The following is a 23,149-nucleotide window of genomic DNA, read 5'->3' as shown; positions in this document are numbered from 1 at the left end:
CATATCCATGTCTTTGCAGAATTAATCTGCGGTCAGACAATGGACGCACAGCAGTGGCATGGTTTAACTCCCCATGACAGCCTATAGTAACAGCTGAGGAAGGACTATTGCATCATAAATTAACACACAGGTCCAGGAATCTCCGAATGAGTGTGGGTGCATACACATGTCAATCATAGGACCTGCATTTTATACATCCAACGCAACCTTATTTATCCATGTATAGTAGACACCGATGGTTGGAAAATGCTCCTTCCTTTGGACCTAGAGAGGGAGTTTTGGACTGGAAATTCTCTTCAGGCAGAAGAAAAAACAGGAGGTTAAAATAAGAGCAATCCTTGTCAGGCATTTGAGAGTAATTCAACTGACACTGATGAGAATCAATGTTCCTTTGAATGCATTACTTGGCAGAAACAGGCCTTTTGTCCCTTAAACCCAGCCAGCGAAAAATGATGCCCTTCGAACAATGGGGGGAGAGGTGAAAATATAAAGAGTGAGAGACAGGGAGAGAGAGAGAGAGAGAGAGAGAGGTCCATTCCCTTTCACTGAGCCAAATGGATTCCGAGCACTTATGCATTAATCAATCAATATCTCTCACTGTACATCAACGGCGCAACCAAGTTATGAATGACCTTTCCGACAAAAAAGGACACTTTAATGTGCACAAGACTACATGTAGCTGAGTAACTATGGCCCATTTTTCATCACGCATGATTACACCTGCACAAGGCACGGGGCCATTAATAGTGCACTAAATATGACAAGGTTAGTAATTATTCAATTAGCACAAAAGAAGAAGGCAAGGGGCGAATCTGCAAGAGAGATAGGGGGTGTCATTCTTTGGACATCCATCAGTCATTCAGTGTGGCCCAGAATGAGTGGACTAACCCAGAATCTTATTTTGCGGCCAATCATTGCAATGATTTTCATATTATCTCAATAGTTTTATATCTTAAGTGTCACATTTTTTTTTCAATTCCTGCTTACTCAGAGTAAAAAGCAAGGGTGCTAAGTCACACCACATTTTCATGTAGCATCTGTAAGAGGATCTCATATGCTTTAAGATTTATTTTGTAGCGATATTCAAGAGCTAATTAAAAGATGGCTCCTATCTTCAGATAAAAGATGACTGTAGCAGCTGTCACACTTGAGAGGAATCACTCGCAGAGCTGAGTCTGTTTATGATCAAGTACAATGTCACACTATCATTCGGCTGATCAGTCAGATACAGTTAGGACTCAAAATGACTTGGAGCTCGGCCATTAGGACAAACGAGGCATCCAATGCCTTCTGAGGGTTTCCTCTGACAGATGGATCCACTTGAAAGTGTTTGGGTTGAACTATTTTTATCTTAAAGAATAATAAAATCAGCAGTGAAGTGCTTTTAATTATCTGCTCATCAGTTATTACTAGTCATAGTCCTTCCCCCTCACGTTCTCTGGATAGGAGTTGAGCAGTTTTAGACTTTGGAAGTGAAATCTCTTGTGGCCGGGATCTCACTCGATATTGATGGCTAGAGCGGCACTTAACTCTTTGAGCAATCAAAGCTCATCTTTTCTCATTAAAATCCTGAACGCCTGAAATCAGATAACATTTGGGGAGAGACTTGGGCTTCGACGGAGAAATGGATTTATATGAAAAAAAAAAAAAAAAACTTTCTTGGATGGAGGTGGGAAATGGTGAGCATACAAAGCCCGAAAGAATTTTCCTTTTTTTTGGATTTTGACATAGGGACTTCTGTTTCTCAGCCACCCTTTTCTCGGGGCTCTGTTGGGGTGTGGAGGTGAAGCATGGAGACAGAGTGGAACGGACAGGAGCTGACTGCACAGTGAAGCTGAGAAAGAAGAACTCGAGCCAGTAGCACACATTAATGCTATTGTGAGTTTGCCCACAATAGGGCCTGCGAAGTGACTGCGGAAGACCCTTAAACAAAGGAGACATCGCTCTTTTCTCCCTTCCCAATTAGATTTTCTCACCCATTTTACATTACAATAAAAGGGTCCATTTTTGTCTAATTCCTCCCTGCCACTGACACAGGCACCTCGGAATCTAAACCAGGAGCAGATTAGCAGCAAGCAAGGCGTGACTGACAGCGACCCATTCCGGACACCTATGCTGCGGCTCCGTCCCAATCATGAACCCCCCCTTCCTCTCTGGGAGTGTCTCCACCTCCTTTACATCAGTGTGCGATATTCGGCAAATACACGCAAAAGACACATTTTAAAATATGTCTCCTCACTTCATTTTGACTGTGGCCTGAAAAATTCTGTTCCATTAATATATTACACTCTGCTAATAATCGTTCAAGTCTCTAGGCTGTGCTCAGTGAAGAAAAACAGAGGTTTGCTGTATTATTCATCGTTTGTTGATGGTTTGCGCTGGTTGAAATGACTGACACCATGGGAATGGATTTGAAATTGAAGGACTAGTAGACGTGAAACGAGCATGTGTGTGTGTACAGTATGTTTTCTTTAATAGGCACGGGTTGGCTTGTCAACTCAATGGCTGCTCCACAGCATTAGTTCATTAAAGACACAGAGTGATTCTGGTAAGTTCATGCTAATTTCCGTTCCTGTCTGCTCAGCCACCCTTCTGAGACACTATTAGTGCCTCTTTGAATATTCAAAAAAGCAGGGACCAGAGACACACAAATTAAATCCCTTTATTCTGATTTAAGTTCGACATTGGGCTCCATCTGCACCCCTTACATATGGTCAACAGTAAAGACAGGGTGCAAATATGGAGAGAGTGAGAGAGAACAAGGCTTTCAAGAGTGTTTCTGGCATACTAACCACTTCCATGAGAGTTACGAAACATATATATATATATTATAAAAATTAATATCTAATGATAAAAAAATCAATTTCTAAAGAGTTGCAAATATTTAAGGATGTATTAGCTGATTGTTAGTCCTTCAGAATGAGAAGAACTTTTAAGAAAGTCTTCAAAACAGGTGCATAGAGTTATTGACTTGAATGAGGGGAGAAAAGAAAGGGCAGCTTTTAATAGCGGCATTCGCTCTAATGCACTGTCACACGGCTCTGAAGTGGGGCTGGAATTGCGTGTCTTTCTCTCTTGACTGTACGGCACAGCTGAATTGACTCGATACACAGAGCACTCCTGTACGGTGACTGAGCAGATAGCATGAAAATTGACCTTTGCTTGCTTTCTGAACTGTGGATTATTCATCTTTAATGCTTTCAATTGGTCAGGGTGGCTTGAGCTGGAAGCCTTTTGACATATTTGCCTTCTTCTCGTCCCTTCTCTGTTTTTAAAACACTTTTCTAACCGAAAAAAAAAGAAAAGAAAATGCACTCTAAGACCTCAGCGAATGACCATGCCAAGAAACTCAGTGCAATAAAAAGGGCAAAAAAGCTTGTAAACTCCAGCAAGGATTGGAAATCAACATGCAATGATTGCATATGCAGTAAGCGTTTAACAGGCAATGTGTAAAACAAATAAAAGAGGGAAGTTTGGGCTTAGTAGTAGCTATTGTTCCGAAGTCTTTATGTGGGGCTGGTAAAATACGGCTAAAATAAAGGTGTGATCGCTGCAAAATGGCCATCATTCGACACCAAAACGTACAAAAATGGCTTTGATTCTTTTCATAAGAGCTCTGCCTTTGATGTGCCATGGTAGCTATCGTAAACTTTCTAAATACTTTATCAAGATGTGGTAAAACAAGAAACAAGGTGCTAGAATAAATACACAATATTCACTTTGCACTAAATGTCTTTGTTTAAAGATCATCAGTCAGTGGGCTCAGACCCATCTGAACAGGCTGAGATAGTGACAGAAGACAAAGAGATAGTGTGAAAGCTTGAGACGTCATAAATATGGCCCAGTCAAGCTCCAGGAATGTCCCAGTTTGTCAAAAACAAATAGCAGCTTGTCTCCAACCATTGCTGGGCAAAGGAGCCCTCACATCTGGTCAAACAGATCTCGCGCTCTGTCAGGAATCTGGTCAAGTCCATTTCGGACAAATAAGGCCTTGAAGGGGCATCGTATTGCTGCAGAATGCCTCTGCAGTAGAATGCAGACTAAACAGGAGACTTCACCAACAACGCTAACCACATGTTACATTACGGCTAACCGATGAGACCTGTGACGGCATGCAGTGTGAGAATCGCTGTTTCTTGCCTGTGAAGTTTTGCATTGGCACATACAAGGAGCGAACATGATGGCACCTTCGTGTAGGAATCCTGCCTTCGCTCCCCTCCAAGACCCCTGTCAGAATACACCAATGTCACATTGATCAGCCGCCTTGCCTTCCCTAACATCCCTCCGTTCCAACTTCTGTCGCTTGCTCCTTCTGTCCTCTGGGCTGTGTGTGAATAATCAAGCGAGGGCTGAATCAATGGCTGCCGTGCGGCTCCACAGGTAAAGGTTAGCAGGGTGGAATATTGAATTATTCCTGCTTCTCTCATCAGTGCCATCTGCTTGGCTGCCTCTAATTGACAGGTCGGAGGGACAAGATGGCTCTCTTCAGTATTTATGTGTGTGTGAGAGCCCGATCTTCTGCGCGCTAGCCGCAAAACAACAGACAGAATGTCTGCGATGATGAACATGCATCTTCCCATCAGTGAGGGATTGTGCCAGTTGCCCTGATTATCCAAAGTCAGAGAAAAAGGGCATTCTGCTGTCAGAGCTGTATGTTGACACAGGCAGCTCATCCACAGCCGAAGATGATCTTTTGATCTTTCACTTTTTATCTAGAGGGGACAAATCAGCTTATTAAAAAAGACAAAAATCCTAAACTTTCGTTGTCTCTGATCAGCAATGGGAAAACTCCATCTCTCAATCCCTCTGTGTTTTTTACAGCCTGTGGTCACACTGAACTGATGAAACTCTAACTGAGGGAAAAATCACCCTTCTCACTAAAGTAGCAGCGTGGCATCAAATGCCAAATCTGAGAGCAGCTAGAAACCCGTTGGTTTCAGTCACACGTGTAACTGACATCCACAACTAAAAGAACAATCTACTGTAAATGAATGAACAGCCAGTGATTTCTTAATGTCTGACATACAAAATATTCCTTCAGAATACTTGGAGATGAGCTCCCAATTTATTAAGACTACATTTATCTCTAGGTTTAAACTCAACATTTATCAGATTTTAATTTGTGTGTTAATATAATAATATAATATAATATAATATAATATAATATAATATAATATAATATAATATAATATAATATAATATAATAAAAAGTACACAAATAAACCATTTAATTTTATAGAATTTCTAAAGTACATTTTTGTATGCTTAAATTACAGTCAGCGGTTGATAATAATCTCAAAGTGGTCAACAATTTGTATAGAAAAGAACATTATTTCACTACAAAAGAACTTTACAACTCTCTCCGTGTCATCTGCTGTTTCTCCTCCAGTTGCACACTTCTGCTTAGCTGCAGTCAGCTTGGACACATGACTGACAGTTCCTGTCCTCTGCGGTCTCATTGCCCTGGCTGACACTGGACGAGTGCGAGCCTTCAGCCCGCCACCCGAAACCCTTGCGCTCCCCACCACAGCCTCCAAGCCCCGGAATAGAACTCATTAGCACGTTTGGTAAGTACAAATGAGATGACTGCCTCCTGATGGACTGTCTATCTTTTGGATCAGCTTTCAGGGAGAATGTCTCATAATGACGGGTGAAGGGAATGAAAGAGGGCGAGAGAAACTAATATTATAATGCTCTCTGCGTTCACTCTGGGCAGGGCACCTCGCAACGGCCTGAAATGGAGGGCCCTGAAGTGGGCTTGATGACAGAGGAGGCCTCTCTCACCCACACGCAGGACCCCACTGTGGGTGTGTGAAGACCCATATGCATGCTAATTTGATGTCTTTGAGTATGTGAGCCTGTATAAAATACAAATCTGCTGCACCTGTACAATTTACACCCTCTTATCATATCCATATTGAAATGGAGCAAAGAAAAAAAGGTGCTGTTTTAAACATGCACGTATACACGTATACACATATACACACTCTCTCCAACACACATTTTTTGCTGTTTGAACCAAGCACCTCCCTTTTAGGGTAGCCAATGGTCAGAGTTATCCGGGCCCGGCCAGTAAAACAGCAGAAGAAATCACCACACAATTCGCTTTGATTTGCAGACAATCCCAGTGTAGCATTGCTGCTTCCCGGTCAGTTTGCAGTAACAGGATGAGCCAGGGAAGGAATTTATACAGCAGCTGTCTATAAACCAACCGGCAAAGAAAAGACTTCCTTGTGTGAGTTTGGCGCGGACATATGAGCCCTGCCCAACATTGCGCTGAGTGGAAAATCCATAAAGCCAACACTTAGATGCTTTAATAAAAGGGCCAGTTTCAATTTTTATATTTTTCAAAATGAAAGGTAATGCATTTATGAAATTCATGGCACGCTCAGTGGACTAAAAACAATTTCCTCTGCTGGGCTGTGCCCGTCAGATGCGGATTAGGGGAGAGACGCCCAAGAGGAGCCAACCCCAGGCCCTTGAAGGGGCCCTTACCAATCGGACAGCTTCCTTTTTATCTCTAGCAGCATCACTCCAATACCAGACTTTATTAAAAGAATCCTTAATGATATCTGTTGCATGAGTTGCCCTGTTTTTACTCAGATGTACCTTGGCATGGTTGGGACGTGGGGGTCATGGTTAGCGGCTATAATATCCTGTTTCTCGGAAGATTTACTTTGCATTTTAACAAGCATGTAAAAATGATAGGACATTCATGGGCCGGCCGCTGTCTGCAGGGCTATACAGGGCCCCGGGTCCAGACACGAGCCTTGCCCTGGAAAGCCCTAGCCAGCCTTCATAGCGCCTCTTTCCCTGCGGAATGCACATGCTGTACAGTATGTGCTTCATAGAGACATGTGGCTCCAGTCAATAAGAAACAGATACATACAAATGTGTACACACACACACACACACACACACATACACACATCTCTCTGAGTTCAGGGTACAATTCCAGTCCAGTAAAAATAAAGGTAAGGACTTTTTAACACTCATCGACTCTCCTCTCACTTGACATATCCTGTCCACTGTCCAAGGGGTTAAGTAAAGCAAAGAGCCGAGCAAGGATCCAGTGTTTGATTAAATAGTGCATCAATCTGTGCATGCAATATATTTTTCATATTTTTTTCATATCATAATTTTTTTTTAATGATTTAATAACAATAGGCCTTTTTTCTTTATTCTGATATCAGGACTATCACCTTGACATTTTGACTTTATGCCTTCAAAACTATCAAAATGAATTTTAATTAAAAAATAAAAACATGCTCATCAGAGAAGAGGTGTGTTCAAGTCAGTGTAAATACGAATTTCATTATTTAGATACAACAACAACAATAACAAAAACAACAAAAAGCCTATCGTTGATATCATTGACCCTTGGATCAGTCAAAGTTTAGTTCAGAGTCTCCGGTGCACTTTCCTCTCCCACTTGGGCGCTGAGAGGGGGGGCTGCAGTTGGCACGAGAAGCCAGGCAGGCCGCTGTTCCCATGTCTACAGACAGGGATTTCCTGCAGCACGTCATAGCACAGCGATCACGACACTGCCATCTGCGACTGAAAAAACGATTTACATCAGCAGCTAATCCACAGTGCCACTGCAATGTGTACGCACTCCAAAACAGCTTTCTCTCTTCTCTCCTACAAACATACACTAATCTTCCAGGCTGGCTGTAAGCAATGCCACCCAAAGGCCTGTAGCGCCATCAGAAAGCCAACTAACCATCTTTCAGTTCCTCTTACCTTTTTTCTTAATCTCTCTCTCTTTCTCTCTCCTGTATCTGTCAGTCTGCAATGTTCAAAAAAACTTCAGTCCATTAAGTCTTCTGAAATGAGAGACCCCAATGTGTCATCCAGCTATATGCCCTGGTGAACATCACTCATAAAACCTGTCAACTGCTGCTGTAGTGTCTCTTCCCACACATCAAGCTCAGACACACACATACTCGGGAAGCTGACTGTGTCTGTGTAAGCATGTGTTAGTGTGTGTTGTCTTGGGTGCCTGAGCGTTATAATTTTGGGAAACCCTTCTTGCAAAGAGCGCCTTTGTGTTGTGGCAAGCGAAAGGGTTAAGAATGACAAACGGACATCCAGTGAGAGAATGGTATGCTCGAGCAGCACATTTTCAATGCGGGGGCAGGAATTAAAACAATGCCTGCCTTTTATCCACACACTGTTCTAATTGGATGGGAAACTCTCCTGCCTTGGCTCTCTGTGGGCGAATAAGAGGGCAAAAAATGTACTAATATGGCACAGAAACCCAGACTACAACAACTGCACTCGCGTCCAGACACCACCACCACCACAGATTTAACGTATTTGTTCATCTATCGTGTATAGTGTATATAATATATGTTATATCTGAATGCCTTGTATTGTGTTCGTTATGCGTCTAATAATGTTTAGCTAGCATGTATTCACGGGTGATTGGCTATTTTAATCAAGCCTGAACTTGGTTAGTTCTGAGAGAAAACAATATCATAACACCATATGGTTCAGAACTGAAAACAAAGCTAATCAATATTTCCACAATCAATTGTTTTCATCAACATCATCTGCTATGGCACACTTTCTCTGAATTAGTGGTATAGATCTTTTTTTTTAAATGATCCTCATTGATATTTTTAACAAATGACCAGATAATGGAATGTGACAGTTCTACAGAGAGACGCGAAAGACCTCCCTCAGGGGTGGCTGTTCAGCCTTAATTCGGGAACTATTAAAGTGCCTCTTATTTCAGGGGCCTCTTATTTCATAAACTGTCGATTGCAGTGGGATAGTCTAGTTCATGTGACATTCTGACACCAACAGAGCTGCACACGGCAGCAGCCAAAGGAATTGCTGCCTAGCTGACCCAGAAATCCAGGGCCAGCTTTGTTTTAACAAGCAGGGGAGTCTTCTACCACTTTAGCAACCGTGCCTCAACCACAATAAAGAGCCTGGTGCCTCAGAAGAGCTGGCGGGGAGGAAATTAAATATTACACCATCAAGGAATGGTTTCTGTTGGGTAAGGGGGCAGGACATTAAGAAGTGTAAAGGTAGTCTGGGGGAGGGTGGGTTCATGAGAACGATGGACGGCAGTGAGGAATTAGCAATGTTTCGTACTCACTGATGAAGAAGAATGTTCATTATCAACATAATTCGAACAAGATGCTGGGAGAAGCTGGGAGTTGGAGCAGACGAAGAGAGCTGACATTCTTTATTACACACCTCATTTAATTTAACTGACCTTTAAATATATATACTTATTTATATATCCAAGAGTTGAAAAGAGTCAGTCAACTTTGGCCCCACTATTTAAAGGGATGGGACTTGTTTTCAAGCTGAACAGTGCACCACGGCTTGGCCGACAGGAGCTTGAGTTTGATCCTGCATCTGTAGGGCAATCAATCAGCTGTTCAACGCTCCGACTGCAGCTTGCTCCATTTGGTAAACAGAGCGTCAAAGGCTATTAGACCAGCGATTCCTCTCTGAAGACCCAGCCTCCCTAACAGAGCGCTTACATGCCTGATTCTGACGTCAGTTAACAAGTATCAGCTATCAAAGGACAGAGATGCTGGGACCCTTCTCTCTCTTGCTCATTCTGTCTGCGTAGGAAACAATAGTTGTTAATAAGAGGCAGACTGGTTCCCTTTTGAGCTGCTGGTCGATTTACACTCCCCTTGTCCTTTATCAGTATTTCCCAGTCAGCATTGAGCTAGACTTCAGACTTAATCACCTACATATTCTCTCCTGAAGGTACAGAAATTCAATAATATCTAGTCAAGAAAAAGCCAGTAATTAAATACATCAAAAAACTTGCATTGCCACGCAATCAGCCATCATCAAAGAACGCAGCCATTTCTCACTACAAAGAACATCTCATTTGACTAATCCTGGAAGAGTTCGGAAAAGTTGCGCCACACGGCAGACATAATGCGGTGTTTGTGAGTTGTTGGCTGATTTGACGTCAAGGGGGTAAGACTGGATTGCTGCAACTAGAAAAAAAAAAAAGATGGCAGAATGTTGCAAATGTGGTTATGCGTGTGTGTGTGTGTGTGTCTGTGTGTGTGTGCGTGTGTGTGTGTGTGCAGCGACTGCATGCTGCTCTGCCCACACATCCCTTCTGCAGGAGTCATTACCTAACCTCCAACCAGCCTCACAAACAAGGGAATCCATTAACGCACATCAAAGGTTAGCCAAGAAAATATATAAATAAATGCTACATCAACCAAAATAAGAGAGAGCATGAGGGAGAGAGGGAAAACCAGACTTGTTTGTGAACTCTTTACCTCCACCTACCCAGAAACACACTCTAAATCTCCCGCACCCCCACCCTTTTAACCTAAGTGGGCCTTCCTATTGCCTTTGCATGTTCACTTGTCCACTGTACTATAGTCATTAACATATTTGGAGTGCAGCGAGCAGAAAGCTTAATTGTCCTTAATTGCTCGGCTAAATATGTTCTCTAATGATTCTCCTCAGATCTGTGACTGCCTTTTGCGCAATTTCCCGGCCGCTGGCTTCATTATCCCTGCCTCCTCGGAACAAAGCGTCTTCAGAGGCCAACTCCCCCCATCGTCCTTCGCTCTCTCTCTCTCTCTCTCTCTCTCTTTCAGCTACCCCCCTCAAACGGCACAACATTAAGAGCCAGTTGGGCCGCCTGGCTCACGGGAGGGAGGGGAGCAATACACAGTGGAAGTGTTTTGTCAGGGCACAAGAAAACCAAATTTATGCTGAAACAGTGTGTCAATTGACTGCAGCTCTGTATTCTTAATGGCTAACTAACGTATGGCCTCGGCCCCCGAATTTAGTTTTTTGTGCCCCCTCCTCCCGTTCGGAGCTTTAATGGCATCTATGATTGTTTGTCTGTACTAATATTAATGAACGTGCTGTGCCAGATCACCATTGTCCTTAGGAGATCCTCTCGCCTTATCAGTCATCAATGGAGCGTGGATCCATGGCAGTGATGTCATAGGCACTGCCCAGGGACCTAAGATGTGTTGTCCTTTTTCACTTAGAAACATCTAATTAACTCCAGTGTACCTTATACCACATGACCAGGTTTGAAGAACCAGATGAATATGGTGCCATCACAAGAATCTACTTTATTGGTAACCGGATCGGAAAAGGCACTACAATGAACATTGTAGTCTATTAAGTACGCAATATCTATCAATGATCAAATCTGTATAATGAATGGATTTGGCATTTTCCACTCTCAGTTTCAAAAGAGGGGAACACTACAGCTATTAAAGAAGGAACCATCCCCTCGAAGATCAGATTAGTATACGAACTTTTATTCTTCACTTCTTACCTGTGTCGGCAGACGGACATTTACGAATGGTGAAGATGGCACTCAACTCCTCCTCTTCCTCGGACAGGCCCTTCTGCAGGCGTTGCAGCTTTCGCAGGCTTTCGCTGCGCTGGTGCTTCATGGAACGGACGTGTTGGATGAGGTTCAACTTGGCCTTGGTGGAGTAGTTACACAGAACACAGTGGTAGTAGCACGACTCGCCCTCCACAGCGTTCTCGTGCTGCTGCAAATGCTGTAGTGAGAGAATGAACAAGAGAGTTAGCATGGGGTTTTTAATGAACGGACACCTAATGCCACTTACAAATGAATAAATCAATTACCAATCAAGACTCTGTTGTCTAACACAAAGTCAACGTCATTCATCAACAGTATGCTGGACTCTGGACCTTAGCATAAGTGTGTGTCTCTGTGTGCTAACAAGACATGGGAGGGACATTGGCATCCCTGGGGCTGGTGAGGTAGAGAGGAGCATGTCAGCATCTACAGGAAGAGCTTGAGCAGGGACTCACAGAGGAAAGTGCATTGATCCCTTTCACTCAAGAGAACTCTTTCGTCTCTGAAAAGGAAACTCCAAACATCTGCCTGTTTCACGCATGGGATGATAAATATTGATCACCAGTGAGTCAAATCCTGCTTCTTTGAGAGCGAGGCAAATTTGAGAGAGATGGGCGGTGGTGGGGCACTCTGACAATATTCAGAAGAGGGCATAGGGATCCTAGGGGTGACCAGAGATATGGGCTATGATCCACAAACCCAAAACAAGCCAACCACACCGCATACACAACAGTAACACAACAATTCCAAGTTAAGTCTCTGTTCAATGAGCACACCACACCTAATCAATGAGACAAGACCAACACAATTCTGGTATTGCAGGCCTATAGATCTGACTGCTAGTCTCTAGTTACCACCTGTACTTGTATGTTGAAAGCACTTACCAGTACATCTTTACTAACCTTGATTCATATCTTCGTTCAAGTCATGATTTTTTCAAGTTTCACAAAAACTACTTGTGCTAACAGTGTTAATCAATGGCAATTTCCCCCTTATTTGTTCTTCATGGCCGTCATCTCTTTGGTGAATGATGTTTGTTTATGTGGAGTGAGAGATTTATAGCAATTTATATATGTCAGACAATACACATTTTAATAATGTAATTAAATAGCAGTATCTTTCCTAGGGTCTCTTTACATTGTTGTTTATCTTTCTTTTTGTTACACGAGTCACGAAAAAGCAACTAAATTGCACCATGAAGGAGATGATGCAAAACTGTAAAAAATATCCCTCTGCTTTTTTGCCTGGCGAAACATGTATTTTCTCTCTTCTGGAGAAGCTCTTAATCTCCTGCACAGACCACCCCCAAACCCTGACAAAGGTCGGGGAAAACAAATTGATTCATTAAGACGCGGCTGAGTTGGCTTTGCCCTGCAGCGCAGAGATGAGATGTGTTTCCATCGGCTTCGGATGCACAAAGCCAGAGTAACATTAGATTTTTAACCCAATTAAGGCCACATCAGGTGTTGACAACAGTGAGAGAGGAAAAAAATATTAGGTTCCCTGAAATGTTCTCCTTCTCTGGTAATATTTAATTTTCGGGTAACATTGCTATAAGGCCTTTTTTTTTTTCTCTCAAGGCAATTGTGGTGCTGATATCGTATGTCACCCTGGTATACCTAAGATGTGCATTAGGGCCACTGACTTCCAGGAATGGGTTTTTGCTTTTTGTGCCCCTCAGCTCCATGTAATGGAGTTATTAGGTGATCGTAAATGGCTCTGTCTTTCTCCTCACGCTCTCTCTTGCTCTCCTTTCTCTCCCTTTCCTGTTTGAAGTAGGGATATGATGTCATTGAGTAGGTGCTGCTGGATGTTTTGGGCTTTGCTTGAGCTGCACCTCTCCACCTCACCCTCCCTAACACATATGCAGCATATCAGAGCTCAGGTATTCTGATCTGTCACAGACTTGCTGGCATAAAACACCAAATCAATCCATTGCGTGCTACGAGATGGCACAGTTTCTTCTTTCTTTCTGAAATATGTCTTTACTTCAGCCGTCTTTATAAGTGCAGCAAAAAAGACGACACCTGATCTAAGCTTGAAAGATCTTTAAAAAAAAAATGTGGGGAGTTTCACAGTGCCCATAAACAGGGCAGGATTTACACTGGCTCAGCCCAGAGAATAACAATATATCACTTCTTTACCCAAACTGGAGCCAGCCTAATATGCCAGTGTTGTCACAGTACCAAAATTTCAGTATTCGGTAACAAGTTTTCTCGAGTATTCTCAGTACCAAGTTTGGTACCACAGCTAAACAAAAAAATATGCTTTAAAAAAAAATGGTAGCACTTTATTTTACAGTCCTGTTCCTCATGTACATACTATGTACTTATTATAGTAATTACAATAACTATGTAATAACTAGGTACTAACCCTGAGCCTACCCCTAAACCTAACCCTACCCCATGTAGTTACCTTGTATTACCAGAACTTTCTTAGATAAATACACTGTAAGTACACTATAACTACATGTTAGTACACGTACTGTAAAATAAAGTGCAACCAAAAAAATTATTATCACTAAAAATAAAACCAACGCCATTCTTTATACTTATTTACAATTGTGTTTAAAGTTTTTCTACATGTAATATAATTATGGAAAACAGTAAACAAGTTTCACTCAAATTTAATTTTTCTTTTAATTAATGCAATTTAAACACATTTTATTTTTTGGTAAATAATGGGGATTTGCTATTAAAATTAAAACATGGATGAAATATTGTGTTATGTATATCTTTAAAAAAGGTATCCTAAGTTTTTTTTTTTTTTTTTTTTTTTTTTTTTTTTTTTTAACAGAAGTAGCAGTATCACATACATTCTACTAAATAATAGTAATATTTCTAGCACAATGCCTTTATTTAAAAAAAATGAACTTTTATTTTTACGTGTTACCGTGAATACCTTAAAACTGACACTGGCTTTACTCAAATGAAACATTAAAATGATTGTGAAGTGACTCTTTCCAATTCTGGTGATGTTGTTTATGTATTTATGTCCTCATTGAGATGGCAGATGCTGAAATTACTGCAAGCATCACGCGCTTCAGTCTCTGTAGTAAACAAACCATTCATTCATTCACACAGAGACGCGCAGAACATGCAGGATTCATATTTCAACCAACTTTTGTGGCTTAACATTTATAGATACTGGTCCATATGGAGATTTGATTTGATTAATTTATGCTAACTTTGACAAATTCCATGACTGTCCATATTAAAATGTAAGTTTCATTTTCAGATTTTCTGGATTTTGAGATTCCGTCCTCATTTTCTGCTTCGCGGAAATCATATCGCTGTATGTGTCAAAAACTGGGTTGACCAGGTACTCGGTACCACCAGTACTTAAAGAAACCTGGTACTGTGACATTTTAATTTTTTTAGTACCGACTTGGTACCGAAGTACCGGGTCTTTTGACAACATTATGCTACACCATTGCAATTTTGGTACAATTAGTTTACTACAAACCACTATGGTGCTTCAATGAGATTCAAAGAATAACATGGTTTTACCAACACGGTATTGCAATGATACTTTATGTAAGGGAGATTAGACAGCTCAAATCTCCAACACACCATAAGAGATGATAGTCATTTATTTTCATAATTTCCATGAAACAGAGATACATATATTGGTCTCCAGGTCTGACACCAGAGGGCCAAACAGACCTGTCCAAGGACCTATGTTTCTTTTTTTCTATCAAACACAGATATTTCCACATGATTCCATCTGAAACATCCACACGAGGGACCCCTTAGATGCTCTCTACACCTAATCTCCCACTCAGCACACACACACACACACACACACACACACACCCCTGGGTCTGAACGTGAAACACAATAACGCATGAGAGAGCATTGGTGTGTGGCGTGTCTGTTTCCTATGATCCTGAGATGAAGCTCCATGCTGATAAATCACCTCCAACTGAAGTGCAGGAATTCAGAGGCTTAATGAAAAAGTCATGTCCAGTGAGCAGGGAGGGGCCGGTCAGGGTGCTGTTGAGAAGCCTCCCCTCCGCTGGGGCCCCAGAACAGCCGCATACAGGCCCCTGGAGCCAGAGAAGGCCACAGAGACAGCATGGCTTACATTACTGCTCAAAATTCATTTAATTGGTTGGAAGTTAATGGCAGACTTACAGGAGAGCACACGAGCTGTGGGGAAGTGCAGTTGAGTGAAACCTGAGTGGGCTGGAGGGAGAAAGTGGGTGTGTATGTGTAAAAAAGAGAGAGAGTATGCACGTGTGCAGAGCAAGTGCGGCCCATCTTTACCGAACAGGAGTTTTGATTACTCTCTCTGCACATGCAAATAACTGCCCGAGTGGAAGATGAATCAGTCCCCTGTACTCGTGTAGGTGAGGAAAAGCAAGAGCGACCCACCTTTTCCACCCCATCGAACTCAACACTGTGTCTCTGCCTGCTTCACTCCCATCACGCAGAGCTATCACTTTCAACACCTACCTGCTCCTGTGCATGGATCTACAAAAGCATCCACTTATGTGGGCTGAAAAAACACACATCTTTCACACCTATCACCACTTTACCTGCCAGAGAGCTGAATACAGGGCAGGCACTCAGCATACCTCCACGAATGCCCAGGATCACAGAGGAATCGTGGTAAAGCGACTCTAAGTTCCAAAACATATTCCACACAAGTACGTCTCTAGCTATGTAAGCTATTCATACACAGGTCCGTGTCGGATTCTCAGTCCGTTTGAGCTGCTAGAGCTGCGTGAGCTGCTAAAATGTCTTTTGAGTGTTCTTTTTCTTTTTTCTTTTTTTTTTTTTTAAACAGGTTTTTGTTATTTTCGAATTTTGTCAATATTTCATTATGCTACATGTAATCATTTTTGCCAGACCTAGTGTCAAACAAAAATGCCATCCTATTTTAGTCAACAAAAACTTTTTTTATTGAGAAGAAATGTCAGATTAACACTAAATGTTCATTTTCCATAACAATTAAGCTTTTGACAATGTTCACTAAGATTGGATCACATTTCATTCACATTTATCATTTTTAATGGTTTAATAATAATCATTATGATACAATTGTTTTACATATTGTCCCTGATGAACATAATCAGTTCTCTTTTTCAATTTGAATTTGAATGCAGACAATTTAAAGTTAAACTGTCATCATGTCGCATAATTGTCACAAGCTACCTGAATAACAACAAATCCAGGTAAATATCATGGAATCTTTAAGGTAACTTTATTGTTTGCTTGGGTACCGTGGTTCATTATGCGATATGTATGTGCAACTGGACTGCAAGCTTGACATTTACTGGCCAAGCATTCACATTATTATTATTATTATTTTTTTTTTTTTGGCCTAAAGCCATACACAAATGTGCATGTGGTACGTGTACAGCCACACACACATGCAAGACCCCCTTTTGATGCAACCCCTATTTCTACTATTAAATTTGGCATTGCTCTTAATACAAAATGAATGCATTAAAACAGATGACTATCCAGTGGCTAAATAGCTATCAATTTCTCCCAGAGCTGACGAATTCCCACTGTGAGTGAGCCAGAGAGTGTCTGAATGTGTATTGCTTTGTAATTATCCCAATGATTCTCGTCACTTAGTGGCGAGGACTGGTGATTTCCACTCATCCTCGCTCAGACACACACATACGTCTGCTTTTCATACTGTAAAATGGTGGAGATTTTCCATTAACTTGTACTGTTTTAACCTACCTCAACCCTCAACACAATGTTTTTCAGGTAGCTTTGCAGGTAGGTTTTATTACAACTGACATTTTCTACTGACACACTACAGCAAAAGATAAAAATAACTGACTTAAAACCATTTTTTTGGGTGAAAATACTAGTGACCTAAGACTTTTTCACAGTACTGTATGTATTAAGCCATTTTCCTCATAGGAAAATGTGGGGGTTGGTCCATACAGTATTGGTGATTTTACAATTTACTGTCCTTGCGGAAACATTCAGTCTTCACACTGCAGGTAAAACCTGACACGCAGACACATACTGTCTGATACTGACACCAGAGACAGAAAAATTACAGAAACTGGACTAAAGAACAATCTAAGCCAAAATGCATAACAAATTACTGGCCGCACACTTTATGTCAGGTTATGTATCCAGTGATATCATGATGCCATGGGGTCACACCAGTGCCTTAAGGGCAGCTAACTAAACTGGATTCAGCCATATGTCATCCTGATGGATACAGTCAAGTGCACTGACACCTTTGTAACCGGCCTTATGATCTCACTGGTTAAATAATAGCCAATGAGATCACTGCTCTGCATCTTGAGAAGAGACAAAAGAATTTGCCTAATGGGCAGAAAAACCCAAGCAGAGATGAGACAGGAAGCTGCACCCTTTCTCATTTCTCACTCTTTGCATGTGTGTGTTGTGTGTGTATTTCTATGTTTGAGTTGGCTAACTTAGCTGTACTGTGGTCATAAAAATGTTAACTTATAAGACAAAATAATTTTTCTAAAAAGTTAGTAGTAAAAGCAGATATTGTTTTAACAGTACGCTGCAACAGTTAATGAGTTTATCCTTTGATTTACCTCCTTCACTTCTCTAATTCTCTTTTTCTTTATCTCATTTCTCACTTTGCAACAGTAGTAGAAGGAGTAACAGAACCGTGACCACAGAAGCTGCGCTGGATGCCAAGTTCAGCGGCTGGTTCAAATTAGCCACTGCGAGCGGCGACATGCCCAGATGCTGTTCTGTGGCTGGAGAGACGGCACGTACCCAACCCTTAACTGCATACCTACAACTTCCTGAATCTCTTTCACTCTCTGCTATGCTATCAGTTCTCCTGGAATAGCCATTCTATCACTTCCCAGAAGGACATTTTAGGAGTTAACAGAGTTCTGTGCAATGTTTTATTTGAGAATCAACTTTGTTTCCGATGTTTTTATCCGATGTGGATAACAAACGGCAGATAATTTGGAAGAATTTGATTAGCAATTGAGGCCGTTGATGATTTTAATTGAGACTCCATTGAAATTTGGCTTTAAAATGAAAGACTTTGCTATCTTGGCCAAGCTGAGCACAATTTGTGACATTGTTCTCACACTCACCGAGGAGAGAAGTCAATCTCCATTTAATCCGTCTAGGAGATACAACTGACATTAAAGCAATCTTGTTTGTGATTTATCTTTACAAAACTTTAACAAGTGATTACAAGTCATGTTCCAGATGTGAAACAAGTTCGGTAAAAATAGCCATGCTGAATCTGTGATTCAGTTCTCTGTCATAGATTAGACTGGTGTGAATGGATTACTGTACATAAGCATTGAGAAAGAACAAAGGTGGAAAACATAGAAATGGGGGTCTTAAAAACAGCCCTCTCCAGCAACTTATACCACCCCAGTGCACTTTAACAGTAAATAAAGCAATAATTATTGAATTCCTTTGGAATAAATAAGCAGCTAGAAAGTAAACAATAGGAACATAATTGTAGAAAGAAGGCAATCAATGCCTGCAGTCATTTAGCGTGTGTTGATTATGCGTACACTCGTTTGTGTATGTTTCTTTGTGTCTTTGAGTAAAAAGCAATAGCAGTTAGAGGGAGGGTGTAGTGACAAGCAGTTAAATAATACCCTCTCGCACACACCAGCGCAAAACAAGCATTGGGTAATCCTTCCTCGAGTAATGCCCCTGCATTTCCAAACAATGGTTCTCAATCGGCTGATCAATGTGTCCACATAATTCATTGGGTGAATCGGTCTGGGTGAGGAAGGAAGAGAGCACGAGGAACTCTAAAGACAGAACTGTGGTGGTGGAGATATCAATACACAGATCGGTGATAATATGGCAGTGACAATGCCCCCCAAGGCCTTCATGAATAAGAGCAAGATTATATACGTAATGGAGTATTTTAAGTCAAAATAAACACATTTTACTTGTACAATGAGCTGAGCCACATTTAACAGTAAGTGACTGAGAGATCAAGCAGGAAATTAAGTTTAATCCAGGGTTGGGTAAAAGAAAAGAGTTGCAAAACTATATTAATCACTAGACGTGGCCTTCCACCATGAAGAACTAATTAACAGTTTAGCCTCCTGTTGTTTTTATGAATGCAAGCCCTGTAGCGTCAAGCTACATCCAGCCTCGTAGTACAATAACTCTGCCTGCAGGAGGCGACAGCTGTGTGGAGCACTAGGGGCAACACACACAGCTGTTCCAACTGTCCCTAGACATCTGCGGCTGCCTGGTGCCATCTGGAAATTTAGGAGGGCAGTTTAGGACCTGTACAGATCCTCCTACCCCCACAACCTCCAGCATGATTCACATAACTAACCCTCCATTTTGGTAAGAGACGGTATTGCTAATTATCAGGATGGGACAGTGAAAAAATTCTGTGCATGTCTCGGGGCAAGCAGACAGGAGACAGACACGATCAATCGAGAGACATTCAGAGGTACTTAGACCGTTCAATGATGCCTTATTTGTAGCGGGAAAAAAAAATAACTGGTTCTGGTGATCTAGTAACAGAATGATTTGTGAGAAGAAGAAAATACCTGCAAAATAAATAACTGCATCTCGTTTTACAAAGACAAAACCAAGAGTCACATTGTATTCCTGAGTATAGTAAGTGTAACAACATTGAAGTCACTGTAACAAAAACTCTCTGGACTTAACTGAAACTGAGTGGTGGCACAAGTTTGTTAGAAGCAGCTGGTCTATAGATGGGTGAATAATGGGTGCAGACGTCAAAAAGGAACTGAATTCTATTAAGGCAGGTGTAACACAAGATTAGTCAAAACAAACAGCATCAAACTCTTCGTCCACATACCTAATGCTTCACATGAGTCAGGGCAAAACTAGAAGGACCCTGAATTATGATCATCAACATCTCGGTTAAGAATGGGCAAACCCTTACCAATAACCCACAAGTTATCAAAACCCAATCCAACCCAACTGAACAATCCTTTATACTAAAAAAGCCATAAAAGTGATGAAAAGGACAGCCCCCAGTATTAACTCCTCAGGTTTGTATTATCTAGCTTTCACCTCCAGCGTTTCTTGTTAGTCTGCTTGAATATTTCATCACCACATAATTGGTTGATGCTTCAGGCTAGGTTATGAGGCGGTAAGAATGCTCCCTTCTTCCTTGTTCTCTTTTCTAAAATTCACAAAGGGCAGTCTGGAGTCGGCAGCGTGGTGTGTTTGAACTGGTCTCCGATGAGGAAATGTTTGAGTTGCCAGGCTCTGCCCCCCTCTCATGTGCCCGGCTTCACCTTCACTCACAGGTCTGGTGTAATGAGATGGCCTGATCGTGGCCCTGTGCCAGAGTAAATATTTAAGCTCAGCTTAAAGGGCCTGGCTTTATTGGCTGTGTTGGGCCTACAATGGCGCAAGAGGCCCTAGGAGTTCTCACCTTCTTAACATGCAAATGAATAAGCAGGGGCGGGCTGGGGGTGGTTACTTTTGGAAGCTTATTTGCATAGCACATATGCTGAGTGTCTGAGGGCAATGTAGTGGTAACACAAACTTTGAGCACCTATCCATTTCTAGTGGCTCTCTCTCTTCATTCTAAATATACACTTTATTTGCCTTTACTCAATTGCTTTGACTTCTACTAACTGCATAAAGAGCTTTAAAGACTCAAATGCCTAGGACAGGGAGTTGTATTGTACCTGTCACTTTATCTGAGTAAATTAACTTGCTAATAAGCGTCATTAATCTAAACATGCATTGCCTCTATTGAGAAACAAAACATATGGTGTGCAATCCGCCATTCATAAAGCCCAGATCTAGCCTAAACTGCACAGAATAAATATTAACAATGTATATTTATATGCATGTTTACAATTATTATTTGTGCAGTTACACAAGTAAAAAATGTCTTTTATCAGGATGAATAGCATTAAAATAAATAATTAATAATATAATATAATATAATATAATATAATATAATATAATATAATATAATATAATATAATATAATATAATATAATATAATATAATATAATATAATATAATAAAAAAATATCAGTCCCCTGAAGCAGTGTATGTTTTGCCCTTCAGCAAGACATTAATTGGAAACAAGCACTTTTTAAACCCTGGCCATCTAGTCACAGAGAAGCCTGAGCTGTTACAATGTTACAATTTTTTAGCTTTTTGGGAGAATCTCAACTGTCCATCCCATAAACTCATTCTTCTTTCCTTAAAATGGGCATATGATGTTTCTAAAAAGAACATTATTTTGTGTATTTGGTGAAATGCAAAGTATTTATGTATTTATGTTTAAGGTTGAAAAAAATAAAATAAACATATACATTTTTACTAAGCTCATCGGTCTGAAAAGCGAGGTGTTCTCTGATTGGCCTGCTATCCAGTGCATTGTGTTTGGCTGAATAGCTCAAGCATGCGACGCAAATGTTATGCTCTTACCATAATTTAAAAATCTGTGTCCCGGCATGATGAGACAAAAACAATAAAACCCATCACAAACAAGGCATTTGTTGCATCAAGTGGGGACATAATTAAAGTGAAAGTGATGTGACATACAGGCAAGTATGGTGACCCATACTCAGAAATTGTGCTCTGCATTTAACCCTTCCAAAGTGCACACACACAGCAGTGAACACACATAAACCATGAACACACAACCAGAGCAGTGGGCAGCCATTTATGCTGCGGCGCCCAGGGAGCAGTTGGGGCCTTGCTCAAGGGCACCTAAGTCATGGTATTGCCGGCCTGAGACTCAAATCCACAGCCTTTAGTCTTTGTAACTTTAGGTACCTTATCTATGTACGTACAGCTTGTAAGACTCCAAAGAGAAAGGAAAACTTGAAATTGCATCATATGACCCCTTTAAGCAGAATACATATGGACATAGAGCTCTTTATGAGACCTGTCATCAGCACAGACTCATTGGCTTGCAAAGTAAAGAAGAAATACAGAAAATAATTGTGAACTTTTTTTGGGAGAATCTCAACTGTCCATCCCATAAACTCATTCTTCTTTCCTTAAAAGGGGCATATGATGTTTCTAAAAAGAACATTATTTTGTGTATTTGGTGAAATGCAATGTATTTATGCGGTTTAAGGTTGAAAAAAAAAAAATAAACATATACATTTTTACTAAGCTCATCGGTCTGAAAAGCGAGGTGTTCTCTGATTGGCCTGCTATCCAGTGCATTGTGTTTGGCTGAATAGCTCAAGCATGCGACGCAAATGTTATGCTCTTACCATAATTTAAAAATTATGGTAAGAGAAATACTTCACTTTCCATAAAAAAAAGAAACAAAGAGTTCATTGATCAGAGTGATCTATAGTGGATCAATAACCTAAGCCCTCATCATTCCCAGTCCAGTATAATTACAGCTGAGATATGCTCATTATCGCTAAAATCAAAAAAAGGTGTATGTCTAATCAGACGCAGTTCCGTTGCTTTAGTATTGCTGAAGGACTTCTGCATGCGAGTCACGCCATCAGTCCCTGTGTCACTGTAGAGGTTGCGATGATGGCTGCCCATTTGGAGGCATTTAATTTCGGGCACTGCTACTGTGTCAGCACAGAAAAGCTTTGTATCGCTCTTAATGTAAATTAAACGTTAGTTATAGGATTGCACTGAGCCACCAACGTGACTGGTTTAATGTATTAAATGTTGTGGAAGAGTGCCCTCCTTATGAGATTTGCAGCAAGTTTAGGTTCTTGCAGGAATTTGAAGCAGTTATTAGCTGAAGGGCACGGGTCCTTAAAATATGGCAAAATGGCATTTGTTGGCACAAAAATCCATTGTTTTGGTTCTAAACTCACTGAGCATGCAAATAGCATTGCAGATGCAGGATAACAGCAGCACAGTG

General features: G+C 41.1%; 1 protein-coding gene across 3 annotated transcripts in view; it reads right to left on the bottom strand.

Annotated features, from left to right (window-relative positions):
- The window catches only part of LOC113051840 (zinc finger homeobox protein 3-like), a 154,779-nt gene that overhangs the window by 49,339 nt on the left and 82,291 nt on the right, over window positions 1–23,149 (bottom strand). For all 3 annotated transcript variants that reach the window (XM_026215974.1, XM_026215973.1, XM_026215975.1), the window contains exon 4: window positions 11,297–11,528. In XM_026215974.1, the coding sequence (XP_026071759.1) occupies window positions 11,297–11,528 (232 nt within the window). The remainder of the gene's footprint in view (window positions 1–11,296; window positions 11,529–23,149) is intronic.

This window comes from Carassius auratus, chromosome 32, assembly GCF_003368295.1.
Source record: "Carassius auratus strain Wakin chromosome 32, ASM336829v1, whole genome shotgun sequence".
NCBI classification, from domain to species: domain Eukaryota; kingdom Metazoa; phylum Chordata; class Actinopteri; order Cypriniformes; family Cyprinidae; genus Carassius; species Carassius auratus.
This window is presented reverse-complemented; position numbering and strand designations above follow the sequence as displayed.